Source organism: Pseudonaja textilis, chromosome Z (genome assembly GCF_049901715.1).
Source record: "Pseudonaja textilis isolate UNSWEBS1 chromosome Z, rPseTex1.2, whole genome shotgun sequence".
Taxonomy (NCBI): Eukaryota; Metazoa; Chordata; class Lepidosauria; order Squamata; family Elapidae; genus Pseudonaja; species Pseudonaja textilis.
In genome coordinates this window covers 113,326,246-113,347,716 of record NC_142008.1, presented here as the reverse complement: position 1 = coordinate 113,347,716, position 21,471 = coordinate 113,326,246, and the positions used below count along the sequence as shown (strand labels likewise).

The following is a 21,471-nucleotide window of genomic DNA, read 5'->3' as shown; positions in this document are numbered from 1 at the left end:
GGGGGAGATTTCTTTTCCTATGGAGCAGGCATAAAAGGATAGCCCACTGCACATTCTTACCCCTCCTTTCCCAAGCCTCTGGGTGGGTGGAGCTTAATCTGACATCTGGGGCATGGTTTGAGGTCTTTAAAGAACCAATCAAGAGAGAGAGCTGGGGAGTGAGAAGCAGGCAACTGGAGGAGAGAGAAAACTTTGGGGAACTTTTCTTTTTAATAATGATTATTGCTTCAATATTGAGGGTGGGTGATAACAAAAGAAAAGATTTAAGTTAGCAAAGGAAACGCTTTCCACTTTCTCTTTTTCTTCTCCAGAGGTCTCCATCCCTTTTCTTTTAACTGTTTTAAAAGAAGTTTTTTTCCTTAACCATATTAGGCACGTCTATCCATTCACTCCTTTCTCTCTCTCTCTCTCTCTCTCTCTCTCTCTCTCTCTCTCTCTCTCTCTCTCTCTCTCTCTCTGTGTGTGTGTGTGTGTGTGTGTGTGTGTGTGTCTCACTCAAAAATGGGTGCTGCAAACTGCGAAGATGAAGACTTAGAATTCAAGCTGATTTTTGGAGAGGAGGAAAAAGATCTCCCAACAATGGGAGTCCCCTTGGAAGGTGAGGCGAGGGGGCGTTTGCTATTTGGGCAATGCCTTAGTTGCAGGGGGAGGGAGTGATGCTGAAGTTCAGGGAGGGAAGGATGGAAGGGAAAAAGTCATGGAAAAAAAGTGTGTTTATAGTGAGTTTGATTCAACTGAAGAAACTGCATCCTATATATATATATATATATATATGGAGAAAGTACATGAATATGTCTGTCTGTTTGTAGAGTTATCATGCGTGCGCATCTGAGCATCTGAGAACATGCGTAAATAAAAATCTTAAATTTTCCATTTGCTCTTTGTCTTTCAAACCAGATGTTGTGTTGTCGCTTCAGAAAGTTTATGTTTGTGTGTCAAAGAGCAGGCAAACTAAGGGATTCCGGTCATTAAAGGAAATTTTAAAAAAGAGAAAGTAAATGAGGGAAGGGAAAAAAGTGTCCGTTTTTACAAATGGAATATAACACGGTATTTTCTAGAAATAAGTGGCCTTGGACAGATAATTAACCTTTTTGTTTTGTTTTTTAAGTTGGGTTTCAAGGCGACTAAAAGCTATTCAAGCAGGAAAGGTTTATTATATGAAACTATAATGTTGATATGAACATCCTGGTACTCTAAGCAAACTAATTTATGAATTCCCAGCCTTGGATGGAATATATTTAATAATTGCCTACCCTGCCAGATTATTGTGCTCTTTATCTATTGAAGGGAGAAAAAAATTAAAGGGATAATAAAATTAAAGGGACTCAGAACAAAATAGTGTCTGAATCTTGTCACTTTTCTTTTTCTGGTGGGTCTGAACCAACTTTGCAAAAATTGTGCCAAGGTATAAAAACATAACATTACTGACTGGAATTGTATGACATGGTGATGTACAACTTAATGGATCTCATAGTAGCTGCACACGCTATGTGACTTTAGCCAGACTCTTAGGGACTAGCACCAAAGTTGCAAACATTTATCTGGTCTTTCGTAGGAATTGTATCTTTAGCTTGTATCTTAATGTGTATTTTCCTGAAGGTATCTTTTTCTTTCTTTTTCTCCTTTAACACCAGATTTTTCTGTACACCCCAAAATGCAAAATGTAGGAGAATTAGTGGGGTGGGGTTATTGTGTGAAGTTTACTGGGCCAAACAGATCAAGCTTGCAGTGCATTTTTTTGCAGGGAGAAGGAGCCATTGTCATCTGATACCCCCTGTTCCAATCTGCTTGAAGTGGTTGCTCTAGAACATGACCTTTTCAACGTTAAATACCACATTGGGAAGGGCAAGATTGGAAGCCAAAATCAAGGAAGAAGGGGTGGGGGGGATGTGGCTTGCCTGACAGGCATTTCCACTAGCCTGTTTGCCAAAAGGAGGAGGGGCAGAAGCCTCTGTGGATGGAGAGATTTGCTGCCAAAGGTGGATCCTTGAATTCGGGATTCCCTGGCAGGGTTGCGGGTGGGGGGAGGGGGTGGTCAAGTAAAGTGGTTTGGGGCCTGCAACCCTCTGCTTTCTGGCTTTGGGGCATTGCTGTGAGGAAGTTGGCAGGCTTGCCAAGGCAGAGGTAGGAAACTGGGTTTTTTTCCAAAAAGAAAGGTCAACCCGTCGGTTGGGCAGGCTGCGTCTGGTTCAAATGAAATCCAGATGGGGGCTGTGACGGTCTTGGGATCCCACAGAATTAAGTTCCTCCAGACTGGCCAGAATCCAAGGCTTGGATGCAGGAGAAAAACTGGGGTGGGAGAGACAGAGCCTTGAATAGGGAAAAGGGAAGCTTCTCTTCTGCATTTCGACTCGCTTTCTGCAATGGTGCAAAGCTCTCTCTCTTTCTCCCCCCCCCACCCCCAGTTTTTTTTTTGGACCCGCGCCCCATTTCCTAGGCAACGGGGGTCCCTGCCAGCCCAGCCTGGGGCTTTGGGGGGGGGGGGTGGCCCTTTAATTGGATTCAGACACCGTTGGTTTCCCCTTTCCCTGCATTGATTCTCGGGTTTGCCTCTGGACCACCAAACAGGGTGGAGGCCTAGCTGAGGATTGGATTTAATTCAGGAGGAGTTTGGAGCAAACTTTCCAAACCATTTGTTTCTAAGGTAAAGTGGGGGGGGGGGCTTAGCCCACCCTTTCTGATGTGAGGAAGATGCCAGCTGGAGAACCAACCCTGATTTGAAAGGTGGCTCCTTGGCTTATCCATGCTAAGTGTTGGGGCCTGAGCAGATGACACAGGGCCCTCCAGAGGTTGCAAGGGCCAAAATCCAGCCTCCTTTTGCTAATAGTGGTCATGTTAGTTCTTCTGGGAAGTATGCAAAGTGGGTTCCCTATTTTATTTTATTTTATTTTGCTCCTAAGTGGAATTTCAAGGTATACTGCCTTCGATCTGAAGGTTCTATCAGGTTGGTGATAAAATAGTGTAAACCTACCTCCCCCCTTTTTTTTGTCAAAGGCATTCTATCTGCTGTGATTATTTCCCCTTCTAATGATGGGAGGAGGTAGCAGGATCTTCCTAGCAATTGCTACTTAAGCCCTTTTACTAGAAATGCTGGCTGTCAAATATGGTGTGTGTGTGTGTGTTCACATAGTTTGCATTCATAAACATGTGGCATACCACCAGCCACTTGCCTGCCCCAAGTCTTCTCTTCGTGTGATAGTCTTGGACTTTAAGATCTAGAATTTCCTCGAAAGAGTGTTCTAAATCTGGAGGATTTGTTTAAGTGCAGAAATTTTCCTATTGGATGTTTCTACCCTTGCTGCAAGTTAAAAAATTGCCTTTCTAGGAAAATGTAAACTGGATGGGAGAGCAATTAAATTGAAAGCTTTATGAGACACAATAGTCATCCTGAATTACTCTAAAGTTAAGAGGCCCAATTTCAGTGCTGCTAATTTTGCAACAGATGGGACATCTGTAAATACAAAACGTGCCTTGATTTAAGATGATGATATTATAATTTATCTGCTTTCTCTTATTTACCTATGGATGTATGGGTTTTTTTCCTAGCCTATCCTCAGAAAAACTCAGAAGAAAGGTCTTCTCATCCTAACCAACCTGGAAGAAGAAATAGAAAATTGTCCATCATGATTTATATTTTATGTCCTCATTCCACCCTTTATTAGACATAATGGATTTATTTTCTTTATTCATCATTTTAATCTTTCCGTAGACGCCTTCTGTTTGTTTCAGCTTTTTTAGCCACCTGTCATTATTTTGGTTAAAAATTGCCCTTTTAGATTAACAGAGTTGGAAAGGACCTTGTAGGTCATCTAGTCCAACCCACTGTCCAAGCAGGAGACTCTTATACCATTTCTGACAGATGTCAGTCCAATCTCTTCTTGAAATCCTCCCGTGTTTGAGTGCATTTCTCTAGCTGGATACTATAGAAATGATCCCTGAAAGATTAGGTCTTTTTCCAGGGATATTCTTGTAGGTTTAACCTCTCTGTGCCCCAAACATGTCTCCCTGGACACTCGAACCTAATTTCTCCCAAATGTCCTGTATCCATTTATGGAAATGTATGAAATTTTATGGTATGTATGATAATCTCAGGTTCTATGTGTGGACAATCACATAACTCAGTTGATAGTTACAAGTACCAAAGGTGTGGAGAGGACAGTTAAAACTAGTTAGGAAATTAGCCACACTAGTGTTGATGTTTATTGCAAGAGGATGTTTCTCCTGATCTACTTATTGTTATCTAACATAACTTTTGTGGTTGAAGAAGTTTTATTTCAAGAAACATACGATGAACGGTTGCAGGAATTGGGCATAGCTAGTCTAGTGAAGAGAAGGACCAGGGAGGCATGATAGCAGTGTTTCAATATTTGAGTGGCTGTCACAGAGAAGAGGGGGTCAGCCTGGTTTTCAAAGCACCTGAAGGCCAGACAAGGAATAATAGATGGAAACTGAACAAGGAGAGATTTAACCTGGAAACAAGGAGAAATTTTCTGACAGTGAAAACGATCAACCAATGGAACGGCTTGCCTTCAGAAGTTGTGGGAGCTTCATCTCTGGAGGCTTTTAAGAAGAGACTGGACTACCATTTGTCAGAAATGATTTAAGATCTCCTGCTTGAGCAGAGGATTGGACTAGATGACCAACAAGGTCCCCTCCAACTCTGTTAATCTGTTTACAAAGGCTAAGAAGATAATTTTCAAGACCTTTAGTCAATTAGGTGACATTTTTAGGTTCTTCTCTTTCTCCTTATTGGAAAAAAATTAATAATCAACAAATGGAACAGCTTGCCTTTGGAGGTTATGAGAGCTTCATCACTGAAGGCTTTCAAGAGGAGATTGGACTGCCATTTGTCAAAATGGTGTAAGGTTTTCTGCTTGGGCAGGGAGTTGGACTAGATGACCTACAAGGTCCCTTCCAACTCTGTAATTTGTAATTTAACAATCTGTAATTTGACTTTGTGTGTGTGTATGTGGTTCCCCCCACCCCACCTGATAGGAATAGTTTAAGTGTGTGCTACCAAAATCATGGCCTTGCATAAAGTTTTGGAAACAGCTGGGCACTCCTCTGGCTTTACCAGTGAAGAAAGTGGACTGTCATCTGTCAGAAATGGTGTAAGTTCTCCTGCTTGGGTGGATTTGGGCTAGATAACCTACAAGGTCCCTTCCAACTCTGCTATGCTGTATAATTCTGTTTTTATTCTTTATAAGAATGCTTTCAAAGGGCTGCTGAGATCCATTTGGTTCACTTTTTTTCCAGATATTATCACAGATTTAAGGAACTTTAAACTTAGCTTTGTTCCAGCTAAGTCTAAGATGGAACAGAAACTATTTTTCTACCTGAGGTATTATGGATATTTTAGATAATATAGGCTGAAAAATAGGGTATACCTAAATTGTTTCAAAGCATGAGATCTACAGTCACTGTACTTTGGTGCCATAATCACTGAACTGTGGAAGATTAATTAGAACTGAGTATTTAACCTGAAAGGGATAAATGCCTCTTAATAGGTGATCTTTCCTAACTTGTCAAACATAGTGTTGATAAAATCTGTATTAGGTGGTGTTATATAGTCGGAAGGACACACGAGGCAGACACGGAGCTGAAGGCTAACATCTCTTTATTGGAGCATAACAGAGAATTTCGCGCTCTTTGTGAGCGCCGGCGGCTGCGGCTTCAGCGCCCGTGGCTTCGCTCTAAGTGACGACAGCTCAAAAAGCTACAGAGGCTTTTTTGAATTTCGCGCTCTTTGTGAGCGCCGGCGGCTGCGGCTTCAGCGCCCGTGACTTCGCTCTCAGTGACTAGCTCAGCTGATTCAGTCCGGTTGCCTCTCCTTTGTGCTATCCCATCCTCGTTGCCAGTGTTATATAGTCGGAAGGACACATGAGGCAGACACGGAGCTGAAGGCTAACATCTCTTTATTGTAGCGTAACAGGTTGCCGCGCTGCCCAGGCTGGGCTGGCAGCCCGGCCGGCGACAACGAACGCTGGCTCTGCTCGACAGCCGGCTTTTATAGCCGACTGTCAAACGGAGCCAACCAATGGGAGCGGCTGGTGCTCTCGCTCAAACAGCGGACCTGGTTGGGGACTCCAACCAGTTCCAAAGACATAACAGAAACTGTCAGGGACACAACACCCCTTCCCCCTAGCTAGGGATATGGCAGACCAGACTGGGAACTGAAACTGTCAGGAACACAACAGGTGGCCTTTAACAATTGCCACCTATTTGGATCTTTGTCATTAAGTGATGGAATATGTCTGACTTTTCAACATAAGCTTGAAAGCTGCTGACTGATCTATTCTTGTCAGGAATATATCCTAGGTTAACAGCTAATAATCTTGGTTTTCTTGTACTTAATTTATTCCAGCTGCTAATTGGGGTATTAGCAGGGGTGGGATTCTACCAGTTCCCACCTATTTGCTAGAACCGGTTGTTAACATTCTAAGCAGTTCTGTTAGAAGAAATTACTGGCCTAATCTTGTAAGGAAGGCAGGAAGGAAGCATTCTGGTGTTGCTTACAGAAACTGCCTCTCCTTTAACCCTTATTATATTCTTGGCAGGATTAGACTTCCGGTCTCAGGAACCTCTCTGGAGTTTTTCCCAGAGAGTACTTTGCTTGTGTGGAGTGACCATTCAAAGTTACAATGGCACTGAAAAAATTGACTTATGACCATTTTTCACACTTACGACTGCTGCAGCTTCCCCGCAGTCATGAGAGGCGAGGAGATGCGTGCCTTGATGTGAGTGATATTGAGTTGGCCATGCCCAGCCAATAACATGACCACCAAGCCATGTCCACCAACTAAGCCATGTCCACAGAACCGGTTGTTAAAAAATTTGAATCCCACTCCCGGGTGTTAGCATTCCAACCAACAAGCTCCAACCCAATAAACTCAGAGAAAGCATTTTCTCAAAGTTCCATTTTATTAGAGTTGTCATATTGGCACATCTGAGAATTCTGGTTTTCCCTTCCCAAAAGAAAATAAAAAATCCTCCCCTGCACCTACCAGTCCATCACATGGTGCATCAAATATTGTCCTCCAGATAATCCCCTCCAGGTGCAGGATAACATGGCTTTGACTTTCTGTGAAAGAATGTTGTTGAGTCTAATCTTCTACCTCTCTAAGAAATCCCCCCTCCCAAATTCCCAGGCACTAATTGTGGAGCCTGGAAGCTTCCAAGTAAAATATGTAAATAAGTAAAATACTGGTTCTTTCTGTAGGAGCAGGCCCAGAAATGATGCATAAGGACTCTTCCCTCTCCTCGTGGACTTCACCTATGGAGTTCTATGTTGAATTTGTGTGCCTTGGAATTTAAAGTTTTGGAACAGAAGAAGTTCAAATCAGTTGATCCTTAAATCAGCTGAGATGGAGATCCTACAGACCAATGTTTCACAACCTTGGCAACTTTAAGATATGTGGACTTCAACTACTAGAATATGCTTGGGGAATTCTGTAAATAAAAGTCCACACGTCATGAAGTTTCTATGGTGGAGAAATACTGCTATTAATGGTATTCTATACAGAGGGGAAATTTGTAGCTGAGGGAAAGGGTAAATTTACTCACATCCATCTTAATTTCTTTGAAGCCTTAGAATCAGAGGAGGCTTGATTTACCATGCACGTGTATAAAATGTATTCTTTAGATAATGAACAGATTAAAAGAGTGAAAAATATCACAATCTATGATGGCCTGTTTGGTTTAAACAATTATTTTGAGACCAAAATCAGGCTATTCAATAGTTAATTCTTCATTCTGATTTTACTGTTTGCATATATTGTTTTGTCTTTGGATATATGCTACACAGAGCATATTGGTTTTAAGATGAATGCTACCTTAAGTATCAGTATTAATATTTTCAATACCTTAATAATTATTCCACACACTCTGATTAAGTAAGTAACTCTTATTTCGTTCATCATAGTGGTGTAATGTTGTAGTTAGAGTACATTATTCATACCACTGGGGGGTTATTTAAAAAAAAAGATTTTAACAGTTCAGGCAGTATAAGATATAACAGAATGTATAACAGAATAGCAGAAGGGACCTTGGGGGTCTTCTAGTCCAACCCCCTGCTCGGCTAGGAAAACCCTATTCCATTCCAGAGAAACGGTTGTCCAATCTCTTTTTAAAAACTTCAAGTGCTGGAACATCCACAACTTCTGGAGGCAAGGATTTCCACTGATGACAGGTAGTCTTCAACCTATGCCCACAATTGAGCCCCAAATTCATGTTGCTAAGTGAGAAATTTGTTAAGTGAGTTTTGTCCCATTTTATGACTTTTCCTCTCCCGTTTGTTAAATGAATCATTGCAATTGTTAAATTAGTACCCTGGTTGTTCAGAGAATCTGGTTTCCCCATGGACTTTGCTTGTCAGAAGGTTGCAAAAGGGAATCATATGACTCTTCAACCATCATAAATGTGAGTCAGTTGTCAAGCATCCAAATGTAAATCAGGGATCCTGCAATGCTGATAAGAGAAATGCTGTAAGTGAGAAAAATGGTCATCACTGTTTTTCAGTGGCATTGTAACTTTGAATGGTCACTAAATGAACTGTTGTAAGTTCGAGGACTATCTGTAATTGTTCTAACCCATCAGAATATTGGTATAGCTTGAGAGATTGTCTGATATATACATATATGGATCTTTGGTTATTTGGGTTTTCTCCCGCATAGAATTGGAATTATCTAGGCGACGTTTCGACAAAATCTCATTCGTCATCTTCACGCTTGTGCCTTCAGCTTTGTGCTTCTCAGTAAGGTGAGCTTGCAGCTGTTTTTTCTTTTAACTGCCAGTGGGAGTGCGACTTGACTGGGTAGGGGCCTGGCTGTGATCTGATTGGTTGGGGGGTTGGCTCACAGATCACAGCCAGGCCCCCAACCAATGAGAACACATCCCCACCCAATCAGACCACAGCCAAGCCCCCACCCAGTCAAGTCGCACTCCGACTGTCAGTTAAAAGAAAAAACAGCTGCAAGCTCACATTACTCCAAGAAGCACAAAGCCGAAGACACAAGCCTGAAGATGACGAATGAGATTTCGTCGAAATGTCGCCAAAATACTTCCAATTTTATGCGGGAGAAAACCCGAATAACCAAGGATCCACATACAAATACCCGCGAAAACCTCAGAAAACAAATTATATATATATATGTGTGTGTGTGTGTGTATTTTATATACATACATGTACATACATACATACATATATAGATATATGTATCTTTGGTTATTCGGGTTTTCTCCCGCGTAAGATTGGAAGTATCTAGGCCCTGTAGAGTGCAATATTTGTTTTCTGAGGTACTCACGGGTATTTGTATGTGGATCTTTGGTTATTCAGGTTTTCTCTCGCATAAAATTGGAAGTATCTTGGCAACGTTTCGACGAAATCTCATTCGTCATCTTCAGTACTCCGAGAAGCACAAAGCTGAAGACACTAGCCTGAAGATGACGAATGAGATTTCGTCGAAACGTTGCCAAGATACTTCCAATTTTACATGGGAGAAAACCTGAATAACCAAAGATCCATCCATCCATCCATCCATCCATATACATATATATATATATATATGATCAGTGAGAATATCAATGAAAATATATCTCTGCTGAACAAAGCTCTGTATTGGCAATTGGAAGGGCATCCGGCCATTAAAACACTCTGCTAGCTCCATTCAGTTGCCCAGGCTCAACCCTGCAAGGGATTATGGGGTCATTAAATGAAAATGATGATGATAATGTGTGTGTGTGTGTGTTTGTGTGTGTGTTTGTGTGTGTGTGTGTGTGTGTATGCTGGAAAGCCACAAATGGTTGTAATGTATCTTTGTTCATATTAGTCTGCTGCTCGACATATGACCACAATCAAGGCCAGAATTTCCATTGCTAGCCAAGGCAGCTATTAAGTGAGTCCTGCCAGATTTAATCACTTTTTTTTTTGCCATGATTTTTAAAGCAAATCTTCCTACTTGTTAAGCAAATCATGCAGTTGTTAAGCAAATCCGCTGCTCCCATTGTTGAAGGTCACAAAAGAGGATCACGGGAATCTGGGATGTTGCAACCATTGTAAATACGAGTAGGGGTGGGCTTCAAAAATTTAACAAAGGGTTCTCTGCCTGGTTGCTGGGTGGCCGTGGCCATTGTGGCGTGGCCTAGTCGGCCTCTTGCACCACGGCGGGGTGGTTGTGGGTTTGCCCTTCCTGGGCTCCGGAGGCTCTCTGGAAGCTGGAAATTGGCCCATTTCTGGCCTTCCTGAACTTCCAGGAGGCCCATTTTTGCCCTCCCCGAACCTCTGAGCTACACTTACCTGCATTCAGAATGGGCTGTGTGAGGATTCCTGGGAGGGGAGGGGATGGGGTGGGTGGGGCCAGCCAGGAGTGGGATTTGGGGGCTCTCCAAACGGCACAGAATCTTAGCTAGAGGCTCTCCCAAACCCCTGTGAACCCCCAGCAGCCCACCCCTGAATACGAGTCATTGGCCAACCACCCAAATTTTGACCTTGGGGATGCTGCCACAGTCATAGGTGTGAGGACTGGTTGTATTTTTATTTTCACCACTATTGCAACTTTGCAACTGTCACTAAACCAATGATTGTAAGTTGAGAACTGCCTGTATTTGGCTTACCAAAAGAACTGTTGTAACCTAGAAATGGGGCCTTTTTGGTAATGGATCCTTGCTTGTAAAAATATCCTCTTCTTTGCTGGCCTTCAGGGAAAGTCCAGGTCCTGATGTAATATTTGTTGGTTTTTCCAGATATGGTGCCTGGAATTGCTCCTACTCGCTTACTCGCTTGCCTGCATTGATTCAAAACAAAGAAAGCCAGTTTTCCTTCTTCCTTTTTTTGCCTTCCATCAGGCAAAGCTGTAGGCACCTTTCCCTCTTTTTGAAGGCAGCAAGGGGAAGGGGGAAATGTCTTTTAAAACAAATGCTACAGTGGGGGGTGGGTCGCCAGGGCAGGCACAGGAAATGGTGTTGTGTAGAAAGCCAAGGACAACTCAATTCAATGCCGGAGGGAGGAAAGCAGGCTGGAGGGAGGCAGGATTGGGTTAAATCGTGCCTTGAGTCTCCAGAGCTTAGCCCTAGCTAGCAAGAGCAGATGAAATCAAGGGAAGGAGGAAAACTTTAAATTGGAAGCAGATTTTTGTGAAGGAGGGAGGCTAAGCTGCAGGACATGGAGGAAGAGAGAGAAAGAGGGGAAATTGAACAAATCAGTGTTCCTCCCTCCCTCCCTTTTTTTTCTTCCCCCTTCTTATGTTAATCCAAATGTTTGTTTCTTCTAGGAAAGTCAATCCCTTTCTCTATTGTGGGTGGTTTTTCTAACCAACTGCTTATACCCAAGTCAGAGACTCAACGTGGGCTCTTGGCGTAAGGAGAAGGCCACGAGCTAAAATCTGGGTGACTAATCTCCAAACGAGGCAGCTCGGTTTCCCATCCTTCTCTTTGGACTTTTGGCTCTGGAATTGAGTTGAGGCTGGGATTGCATAGTTGACATTTCATGTGGCTAGCCTGTGGGTTTGTTTATTTACTAGTTAGATTGGTAGCTTCTCTGGGAGCTTCTCTGTGTTTGTTATTATCCATCTCACAACCACCCTGTAAGGTGGGTTTGGACTGAGATTGAAAGAGAGAAAGAGAGACAGACAGAAAAAGAGACAGAAAGAAATAAGGAGAGAGAGACAGAGAGAAAGAGAAACAGAGAGAGATGCAGAAAGAAAGGAGAGAGAAAGAGAGAAACGGAAAGAGAGAGAGAGAGACAGAGAGAGAGACACAGAGAAAGTGGGAGATAGAAAAAGATAGATAGATAGATAGATAGATAGATAGATAGATAGATAGATAGATAGATAGATAGATAGATATAGAGAGAGAGACAGAGAAAAGAGAGAGGGAATGAGGAGAGAGAGAGAGAAAGAGACACAGAGAGACAGAAAGAAAGGAGAGAGAGAGAGAGAGAGAGAGAGAGAGAGAGAGAGAGAGAGGGTGGTGGGGAGAGAAAAAGAGTGGGGGAACCCAAAGTCATCTAGTGGACTTCAGTCATTATGGATGGACTTGGACCAACACCTTAATCGCTACACCACAATTACATTCTATGCAACTTTGCTTATACAGGTGGTCCTTGACTTATGACAACAATTGAGCCCAAAATTGCTGTTCTTAAGAGAGGCAGTTGTTAAGTGAATTTTGCTCTATTATGACCCTTCTTGCCACAGTTGTTAAGTGAATCCCTGCAGCTGTTAACTTAATCACACATTTGTTAAGTGAATATGGCTTCCCCATTGACTTTGCTTGCTAGAAGGTCGCAAAAGGGAATCACGTGACCCCAGAACCCTGCAACCATCATAGATATGGGTCAGTTACCAAGCATCTCAGTTTTGCTCAGGTGACTATGGGGGAAGTGGCAACTGTCGTAAGTGTGAAAAGTGGTCCTAAGTCACTTTTTTTAAGGGCCTGTGTAACTTCGGACGGTTCCTAAATGAACTGTTGTGTTGAGGACTACCCGTAGTTATTCATTAATCATAGCCTGTGCTTTAACGGTCTGCATTTTGGTAAACCTACACCTCTTTCACAACTACCACAGAAGCGGTTGTGTTTATTTTTACAGACTGGAGGACTAGAAACTTGAGCTTTCAAAAACAAATACGTCAGTGGTGGGATTCAAATTTTTTTACTACTGGTTCTGTGGGTGTGGCTTGGTGGACGTGGTAAGGGAAGGTTACTGCAAAATCTCCATTCCCTTCCCACCCCACTAACCTGCTTTCCAGCTCCATTTTCCTGTGCAGGGCAACCAAAGAAGACCCAGCGAATCAGCTGGGACTCGGGAGGCAGAGAATAGATGGGGGCAGGGCCAGTCAGAGGTGGCATTCGCCAGTTCTCTGAACTACTCAAAATTTCCACTACTGGTTCTCCAGAATTGGACAGAACCTGCTGAATTACCACCTCTGAAGTGGGTCTTCTTTCAAAAAGCTGTGTTAGTTGTATTCAATTCTGAGGAATCATTTGTGGTTTCTCTATTTTCCTATGGCCGAGCCTTCACTACTATCCCGTATGTTTCTCTGTAGGCCTACTTGGTAGTAGCAATGACTAATGCAGAAATGTACACAGTATATAGATGAGCAAGATATAATATTGTTCCAGATTTCTCACTATTTGAATGAGTGATATCCAATGATGTAATTGTATGTCCATTAAGGAGTCTACTTCAAAGAACCAGGGAAGGAACTCCAGCAGTTTTCTGGAGGCCTGGCCCATCATTTGTACAAGGTAGTCCTTGACTCACAAGTTCATTTAGTGACGGTTTGAAGTTATAGTAGTACTGAAAAAAGGGGCTTAGGATGACCTCTTTTCCATACTTCCATACAACCATTGCACTATTCATGTAATCAATCAATCATGTAAACTATTCATGTAATCAATCAATTCCATTTATTATAGTCATAGACCAGAACAAATAATAACACTCAGTAAATATATAATTAAAAATTATAATATGAAATAATAAATAATAACTAAAATCTATGATAAAATTCAGTTGGTCATGTAATGAAAATTCAGTCCCTTGAGAACTGACTCTTATTTATGACGGTTGCAGTGTCCTGAGTTCATATGATTCCCTTTTACGACCTTCTGACAAGCAAAGTCAATGGAGAAGCCTTAACAGCCATGTTACTAATTTAACAACTGTGGTGATTCACTTAACAACTGTGGCATGAAAGGTCGTAAAATGGGACAAAACTCACTTAACCAATGTCTCACTCAGCAACAGAAATTTTGGGCTCAATTGTGGTTGTAAATCGAGGATTACCTATAATCTGGACCAGGAAGAGAAAAACAATTGGCAATACAAATGCATAAATAATTGGTGGAATTTATTGCTACAAGATATAAATGGACCCGATTGTGCAGACTTTTTGGGTTTAAATAAGAGAAATATTCATCTAATACAGTGTTTGTCAACCTTGGGAACTTGAAGATGTGTGGACTTCAACTCCCAGAATTCCCAATCATCACCTTTTAACGACCCAATAATCACTTGCGGGGTGGAGTCTGGGCAACCGAATGGAGCTAGCAGAATGTTTAATGGCTGGATGCCCTACCTGTCGCCAATGCAGAGATTTGTTCAGCAGATATATTCTCACTGTGCCCAGAGAGATAAATATCTGCCTCTATCTAGGATTGAACTCACAGCCACCTGATCATTGAGACGAGAGCTCCACCTCTAGGCCACTGCACCACTCTCTCCCAAAATTACCCATCTAGCTGGGAAATTTTTGGAGTTGAAGTCCATATTCCCAAAGGTGACCTAAATTCTAGGGATCTCGTCTCCAGGCCATTATTAGCACTAAAAAACTAAAAGTAGAACCATCATATACCTCAGTGATACAGGTAGCGCTCAACTTATAACCATTCACTTAGTGACCATTCAAAGTTACAATAGCACTGAAAAAAGTGACAGGTCGGTTTTCCACTGATTCATATTTATGACACTTGCAGTGTCTTAGGGTCATGTGATTCTCCTTTTGCGACTTTCTGACAAGCAAAGTCAGATTCATTTAATAACTAGGTTACTAATTTAACAGCAGCAGTGATTCATTTAACCACTGTTGCAAGAAAGGCCCTAAAATGAGATAAAACTCACTTAACAACCATCTCGTTTAGCAACAGAAGTTTTAGGCTTCATTGTGGTCCTATGTTTAGGAATACTTGTCTGTCTTTAATGCTCAAATACAGGTGGGAGCTAGAAGTCAGTGATAATCATTTCCAGATTGACTTTCTTAACCTTCAGCCTACCTCTCACCCTCACCCTACCCCTCACTCTAATGCTAATCCTACCCCTTACCCTACCTCTCACCTTCACCCTACTCCTCACCGTCACCCTACCCCTCATTCTAATGCTAACCCTACCCCTCACTTCATCCTACCCCTCACCCTACCCCCCATTCTAATGCTAACTCTACCCCTCACCCTACCCTCACCCTCACTCTACCCTCACCCTCACCCTAAACCTAGCCCTAACTAGCCAACTCTGACTTAATCCAACAGAGGAACTCTTAATTCACACTTTCTGTCTTTTTTTACAGAGCTGGAAGCAGACACTCTCCCTAGCTATTGTCCACTTACTCTTGGGGACCCTCCACCTTATGCCTCCCCTCTGGGCATCCCATGTCCTCTGCACCTTGGAAGGGGTCGTGCTGGCATGCACTCTCCTCCACCCCGTCCTGCCAACTTGGATGGTGACACCTTCGAGAGTCAGCCGGCCCGGCAGGTACGGCTGGGAGGTTCCCGGGTGCTTGAATGCCCCAGCATCCAGATTACCACCATCTCTCCAAGTCAACGGATGGATGAAGATGAGTGGGATTCTTCTCCTCGGGACTATCTCTTGCTGGAGGCTTTTGGGGGTTACCGGGAAGCGGTTCCTTCTTCCGGATTCTTCACCCCAAGTCCCGCTAGCAGTGGAAGTGTCTCCCCATGGAGTTTTTTCTCGGATGACGAAGCCCCTGCTGGAGATGACGTGGAACACGAGCTAAATGAGGCTGCAGCTCGATTTGCCCTTAGTTCGCCCTTGGGCTCGCCCCGAGCATCTCCCAAGCCATGGTCGTCTGCTGAAGAATCCTGGCCATCTTATAGTACCGGCTACTCCCCAAGTCGGGGAACAGAAGATACGTGGATGCTTCTTGGACCTCGGCCATCGTCCCCTTGCGGCAAAAGGCGCTACTCCAGCTCAGAGACCCATTCTTCTGTATCTCCCTGCCTCTCCCGGAGGGGTAGTCTTGGTGAAGAGGCTCCAGGGGACACCTTGGAATCGAGCAACGACGTGATCCCGTTTAACTGCCCTGCCGCCCAGCTGGTAGAAAGCATCCCTCAAAAAGCTCGCAAGACCTCAACCGAGCAGACGGTGGCCCTGACCCGGAAGGAGGAAGGGAGCTGCAATGGAGAAGATGTGGGTGGTGGCCCCATGGGTACGGGAGGACTTGGGATGGCCCGCAAAGAAGGGATGGATTATCTGGCTGTGCCATCCCCCTTGTCCTGGTCCAAGGCTCGTCTCGGAGGCCACAGTCCTCTCTTCAGGTATGTGAAGTTCATGCGAGATAGTAGAAGTTCCATTTCTTGTCAAGACCTGCAAACTTTGGGAGGTCACCAAAGTTTGTTGAAAAGACATTTTTAGGGAGCTGTCAGGCTGATGCCATAAAGTAAGGCATGATAGAGGAATAACACATCATTGGATCTGTAACTCCATTAGCCAAGACTGATTGCTTTTCACACTTATGACCTTTGCAATATCCCCATGTTCACGTGATCAAAATTTGGACCCTTGGCAACAGGCTCACATTTATGATGATTGTATGTGATTTTTGCAACCTTCTGACAAGCAAGGTCATTCGGAAATCCAGAAATCCACTTAACAATCGTCTACTCGTTTTAATGACTGCAGTGATTCACTTAACAATTGTGGCGGGAAAGTTCGTAAAACTTATTTTAATAACTGTCTCGCTTAGCAACAGAATTTTGGGGCTCAATTGTGATCATAAATCGAGGTCTACCTGCAATCAAATACTATTGTCATTGGACCTCGCCATGACTTAATGACATGATTCATCCCCTTAGTTCCAGGTATTGTTTCCTTGCATTTAAAGCAGATTTGCACACTCCTTTCAGAGAAGATCTTCTAGATTCATCTTGCAGGTGCTGGCTTATCATATGCTTGGATAGAGGAGCCCACACAGCTATGGCGTGCCACCGACATGGGGAACACTAGCAATTTAAGTTCTTTTTATTGGGCACGACTGTGAAGTAGTGGAAGAAGAAGCTGATTTCTTGGGAAGCAAATAAGCCATGATTAGCTGACAATTCTTTGCATTCAGATCTCCCCAAAGGGCAAACCCTATTTGGCTCTCCCTGAATTCCATAGATTTTGCAGATCGAACTGTGCTTGATTACAGTAGTAGCTTTCAAAGCAGCCACGGTCAGGACCATTACTTCCCTCTGTCTCCCCCTTACCCCCAAATCCTTTAAAATAAAAAGGACTTCTTTTGGTAAACATTTGGCCACTCCTGTTTTATAGAGACTGACTTTGCAAGGAGAAAGTTTTCTGCAAAGTTTGCAAGGAGAAAGTTCTCTGCAAAGTTTGCAAGGAGAAAGTTTTCTGCAAAGTTTGCAAGGAGAATGTTCTCTGCCTTTCTTCCTTATCCATAGAAAGTTACAGCCTCTTCAATTAGACTGCACAGGTCTGTACCCTGGTTTCTTTCTGTATTATTTATGTTCTCGATTACAGATAATCCCCAATGTACAAAAGTTCATTTAATGAATATTTGATGTTACAACAGCACTGAAAAAAAGTGATGTGTGATGTGAAGAGGTGCTCTCTGATCTTGTTTGTTTTCTTGCAGACATTTCATTATCCAAACTCGGTAACTAGTTGCCTTGCTAGCTCTGATGATGTTACCAAACTAGGTAACATCATCAGTGCTAGTTAGGTAACTGATGATGTTACCTAGTTTAGATAATGAAACATCTGCAAGAAAACAAGCAAGCTCAGAGAGTACCAAGGACCCCCTCAGGTCAACCCTGAGCTACAAATATTCTCCTTTATTAGTGACTTATGATGATTTTTCATGCTTAGGACCATTGCAGCATCCCCAGGATCAAAATTCAGAAGCTTGGCAACTGATTGATATTTATGACAGTAGCAATATCTCGGAGGGTCATGCAATCACTTGACAAGCAAAGTCAATGGGGGAGCCAGATTCATTTAGCAACCATTCTAAGCGGGAAGAAAGGTCGTAAAATAGGGCAAAACTCACTTAACAGATGTCTCACTTAGCAACATAGATTTTGGGCTCAACTTTGATTGTAAATCAAGGACTATCTGTACCCACTCTTCATCATCATGATCAGGTAGTCTAATCTGATATCTGCACCTTCCTTTTTAAAAATCCTTTATCATCCCTACCAGTGGTGGTATTCTACCGGTTCGGCCCGGTTCTGTTGAGCTGCTAGAGCTGATGCGTAGCAGAGATCGAACTGTTGTTTGGTCCACCCAGGCTCCCATACTAACATTTATTCCCTGCTTTTGAAGCACCATTGCTTTGCACGGAACAGCAGATTGCTGCGTGGCAGCTGCTGAAGCAACAGGGAGAGTGCAGGATTGTAGGAGGCAAGTTGGAAAGCCTCTGTGCCTAAGCAAAGTGCCTGTTTGTTATGTGTGTATGCACAAAGTGTGTGTGTGTGTGTGTGTGTGTGTGTGTGTGTGTGTGTGTGTGCAAAGCGTGCCCACCAAGCCATGCCCACTGAACCGGTGATAAATTTTTTGAAATGCACCACTGATCCCTATTCTACCAAGTAACTAGTTTGGCGTGGGTCTTTTGTCCAAAAGCTTTTGCTCGATTGCAGCTGTAATTTCCTTCCTGTAATTTTAATTTCTTTGGTCCAGGGCATAATGGGGGTAATGGGGTACCTGAGATCCCCATTTTTTTAGCTACCTTCAAACCAGCTGGGGTGATTTTGCCGCTTGTGGCTCCGTCAGCTTTCTGGTCTGACTGCCAGTGGGTCTGTTGTATAAAACAACCTGTCAAGCCACCCCAGGCAGAAAGGCTGATGTCTCCCGTTACACATCCCAGATCCCAGCTCCAGGGCTGCTGAGATGGGTTGCTGGCATAAACAGACTGTGATTCGTTCCCTGTTAAGGTAAGCAGTTGGATCGGAAGAATTTTGCCTGCGTGGTAGATCAGACTCCTTCCTTTAATGCATGCTGCCAGTCCCTTTTATAATTCCACAGTTCAGAGTCAGCTTAATTCTATATTATACCCCATTGTGTGTTTTGCATGAGTGTGTGTGTGTGTTGTAAAGAAGCACTGATTAGAAATTTTACAATCCTTTTTGAAATGTTATCTGCAGCATTTCTAATGAGTGCTTTCCCAGAGGTGAGATAGAGTGAATATATAAAATGAAGGAATTTAATTTATTTGTTGAGAATGGACCTATTGGGAGGAATATGACCTGGGACCTCTACTAACCAGTCAATCAGAATCAGAATAAAGCTGGAAGGGACCTTGGAGGTCTTTAGTCCAGCCCCCCATTCAAGCCAGAGATCCTATATCATTTCAGACAAGTGACTGTCCAATCTCTTTTTAAAAACCTCCAGTGATGAAGCACCCACAACTTCTGAAGGCAAGCTGTTGCACTGGTTGATTGTTCTCACTGTTAGGAAGTTTCTCCTAAATTCCAAGTTGCTTCTCTCCTTGGTTAGTTTCCTGTCCTGCCTTTAGATGCTTTGGAAAATGAATTGATCCCCTATTCTTTGTGGCAGCCTCTCAAATACTGGAATACTGCTATCATGTCCCCTCTAGTACTTTTTTTCTCTAGACTAGCCAAAACCAAATCCTACAACTTTTCTTCCCGTGTTTTAGTCTCCAGGCCTTTAATCATCTTAGTTGCTCTTCTTTGCACTTTTTCCAAAGTCTCAACATCTTTTTTGTAAAGTGGTGGACGCAGTATTCCAGGTGTGACCGAACTAAGGCTTTATAAAGCGGTACTAATCCTTCACGTGATTTTGATGCTATGCTTCTGTTTATACAACCAAGGATTGTATTAGCTTTTTTGGCTGCTGCTGCATACTGCTGGCTCATGTTTAAGTGATCACCCACTAAGATTTCAAGGTCCCTCTCACAGTTACTGTTTTACTTGTATCTTTGGTTTTTTTTTCCTGCCCAGGTGTAAAACCTTGCTTTTCATCAATCATTTGAATTCCCTTGAGAATAATGTTGACAATTTAGCTGAGCTTTGCTGAACTCAAGATGCTTTTCTTTAGAAAGCCTGATGCTTTGAAAGAAATGAGGGAACTTTCGTAGAAATAAGGGGAAAATATTATTTGCTGGTTTCATTGGCTATAAAGGTCACTTTTTTCCTGAAATTGGTAGTCTTTGACTTATGACCATTTGGAGTCACAGTGGTTTCAGAAAGGGCTCTTTACAACCCATACAGCACTTCCAGTGGTCATAAAATGTCATATGACCACATTTCGAGCACTTCACAGCTGACTCATATTTACAACTGGTTGCAATGTCCAGAGGTCACCTGACCACAATTTGCACCATTTTTAGTGAGTTCGAAAGAATGGGTTTGAACCTATAATCACAAGATTCATTTATTTAACAACACTATAAAAAAATGGCTGTAAAATTGTGTCTGGTGACTTGGGTGTCTCAACCGCCATGACATATGACTAAAATTCCAGACCCGGTTAAGTGTTATAAGTTGATGACTTCTATAGCTTCATCTCATTCTTACACAAATTTGCTATTTTTTAATAATAGTGCACACAGCAAGCTGATGCTGTTCTACGTGCAGTTTCCTTTAAGCCTGGTACTTAACATGCAGTTTTTAAAACTGTATTGCAAAAATGAGAAATATGAAAAACAAATGAAAATTGCATCCATGCAGTGTGTTCAGAAAATGCAAATGGAGACAGTGACGTAACTATTATTAAAACACATACCAAACAAATGTCATTTTCGCCTCCATGGAAGGGTTTTACCCTTGATCCAGTTTCTTTTGAGAACTCTGAACTTTTACATTTTAATTCTGAATTGTAGTGAAGGAAAGTCTGCTAGCACTGTTGTTATTATTACTTGAAAAAGACAACATTGTGAGGTCCCTTTTTATTAAGTTGATGAACTAAGCATTTTGAGGTCCCATCTTAAAATGGATACCATAAAACCAAAAACCAACACAGAGTAAGTTATCTGAAATGATCGCAGAGATTAGAAGAACTACTGTTAAGTTTAGAAATCTAATAATATCAATGTTTTCCACATGAGATGGTGGAAAAAAAATGGTGTGGAGCAAGTTCATAAAATTAGGTATAATATTTAGCAGCCCAAAGAGAACTGAAATGACACTGTGAAATTGATCTAGAAAAAGAGCCCAGAATTGCCTTTACAAAATAGAAAACTGTAAAATAAATATACAGAATTTGGTATGGCATTCTATGATGGCGAAGGCTTTGCACAATTGAATAACTTGCTGAGCTACAATAAAGCCTCCATAGTTTGAGGCAGTATATCCTCAGAATGCAAGGTTATAAGACCAGGAGTAAATTCAAATAATCTTTGACTTACAACCACAATTGAGCCCAAAATGTCTCAGTGGCTAACTGAGTTTTGCTATAGTTGTTAAATGAATCATTATAGTTATTATATGCCAGTGACATGGTTGTTAAGTGAATCTGGCTTCCCCTTTGACTTTTCTTATCAGAAGGTCATAAAATGTGATTACATGACTCCAGGCCACTGCAACAGTCACAAATGTGAGTCAATTGTCAAGCATCTGAATTCTGATCATGTGACCATGGGGATGCTGCAACGGTCATAAGTGTGAAAAATGGTTATTGGTCACTTTTTTCAGTGCCACAGTAACTTCAGACGGTCACTAAACATATGGTTGCATGTTGAGGATTACCTGTATTTGTTGTCTCTGTGAATAAAAGATCGATAA

At 42.4% G+C, this 21,471-nt stretch overlaps 1 protein-coding gene across 1 annotated transcript in view; it reads left to right on the top strand.

Moving 5' to 3' along the window:
* The first annotated feature begins 489 nt into the window (after positions 1 to 489).
* Positions 490 to 21,471, top strand: part of NFATC4 (nuclear factor of activated T cells 4) — a 37,553-nt gene continuing 16,571 nt past the window's right edge. Inside the window, exons 1-2 of the mRNA XM_087917261.1 lie at positions 490 to 598; positions 15,060 to 16,047. Coding sequence (XP_087773387.1) covers positions 502 to 598; positions 15,060 to 16,047 — 1,085 coding nt within the window. The 5' untranslated portion in view covers positions 490 to 501. The remainder of the gene's footprint in view (positions 599 to 15,059; positions 16,048 to 21,471) is intronic.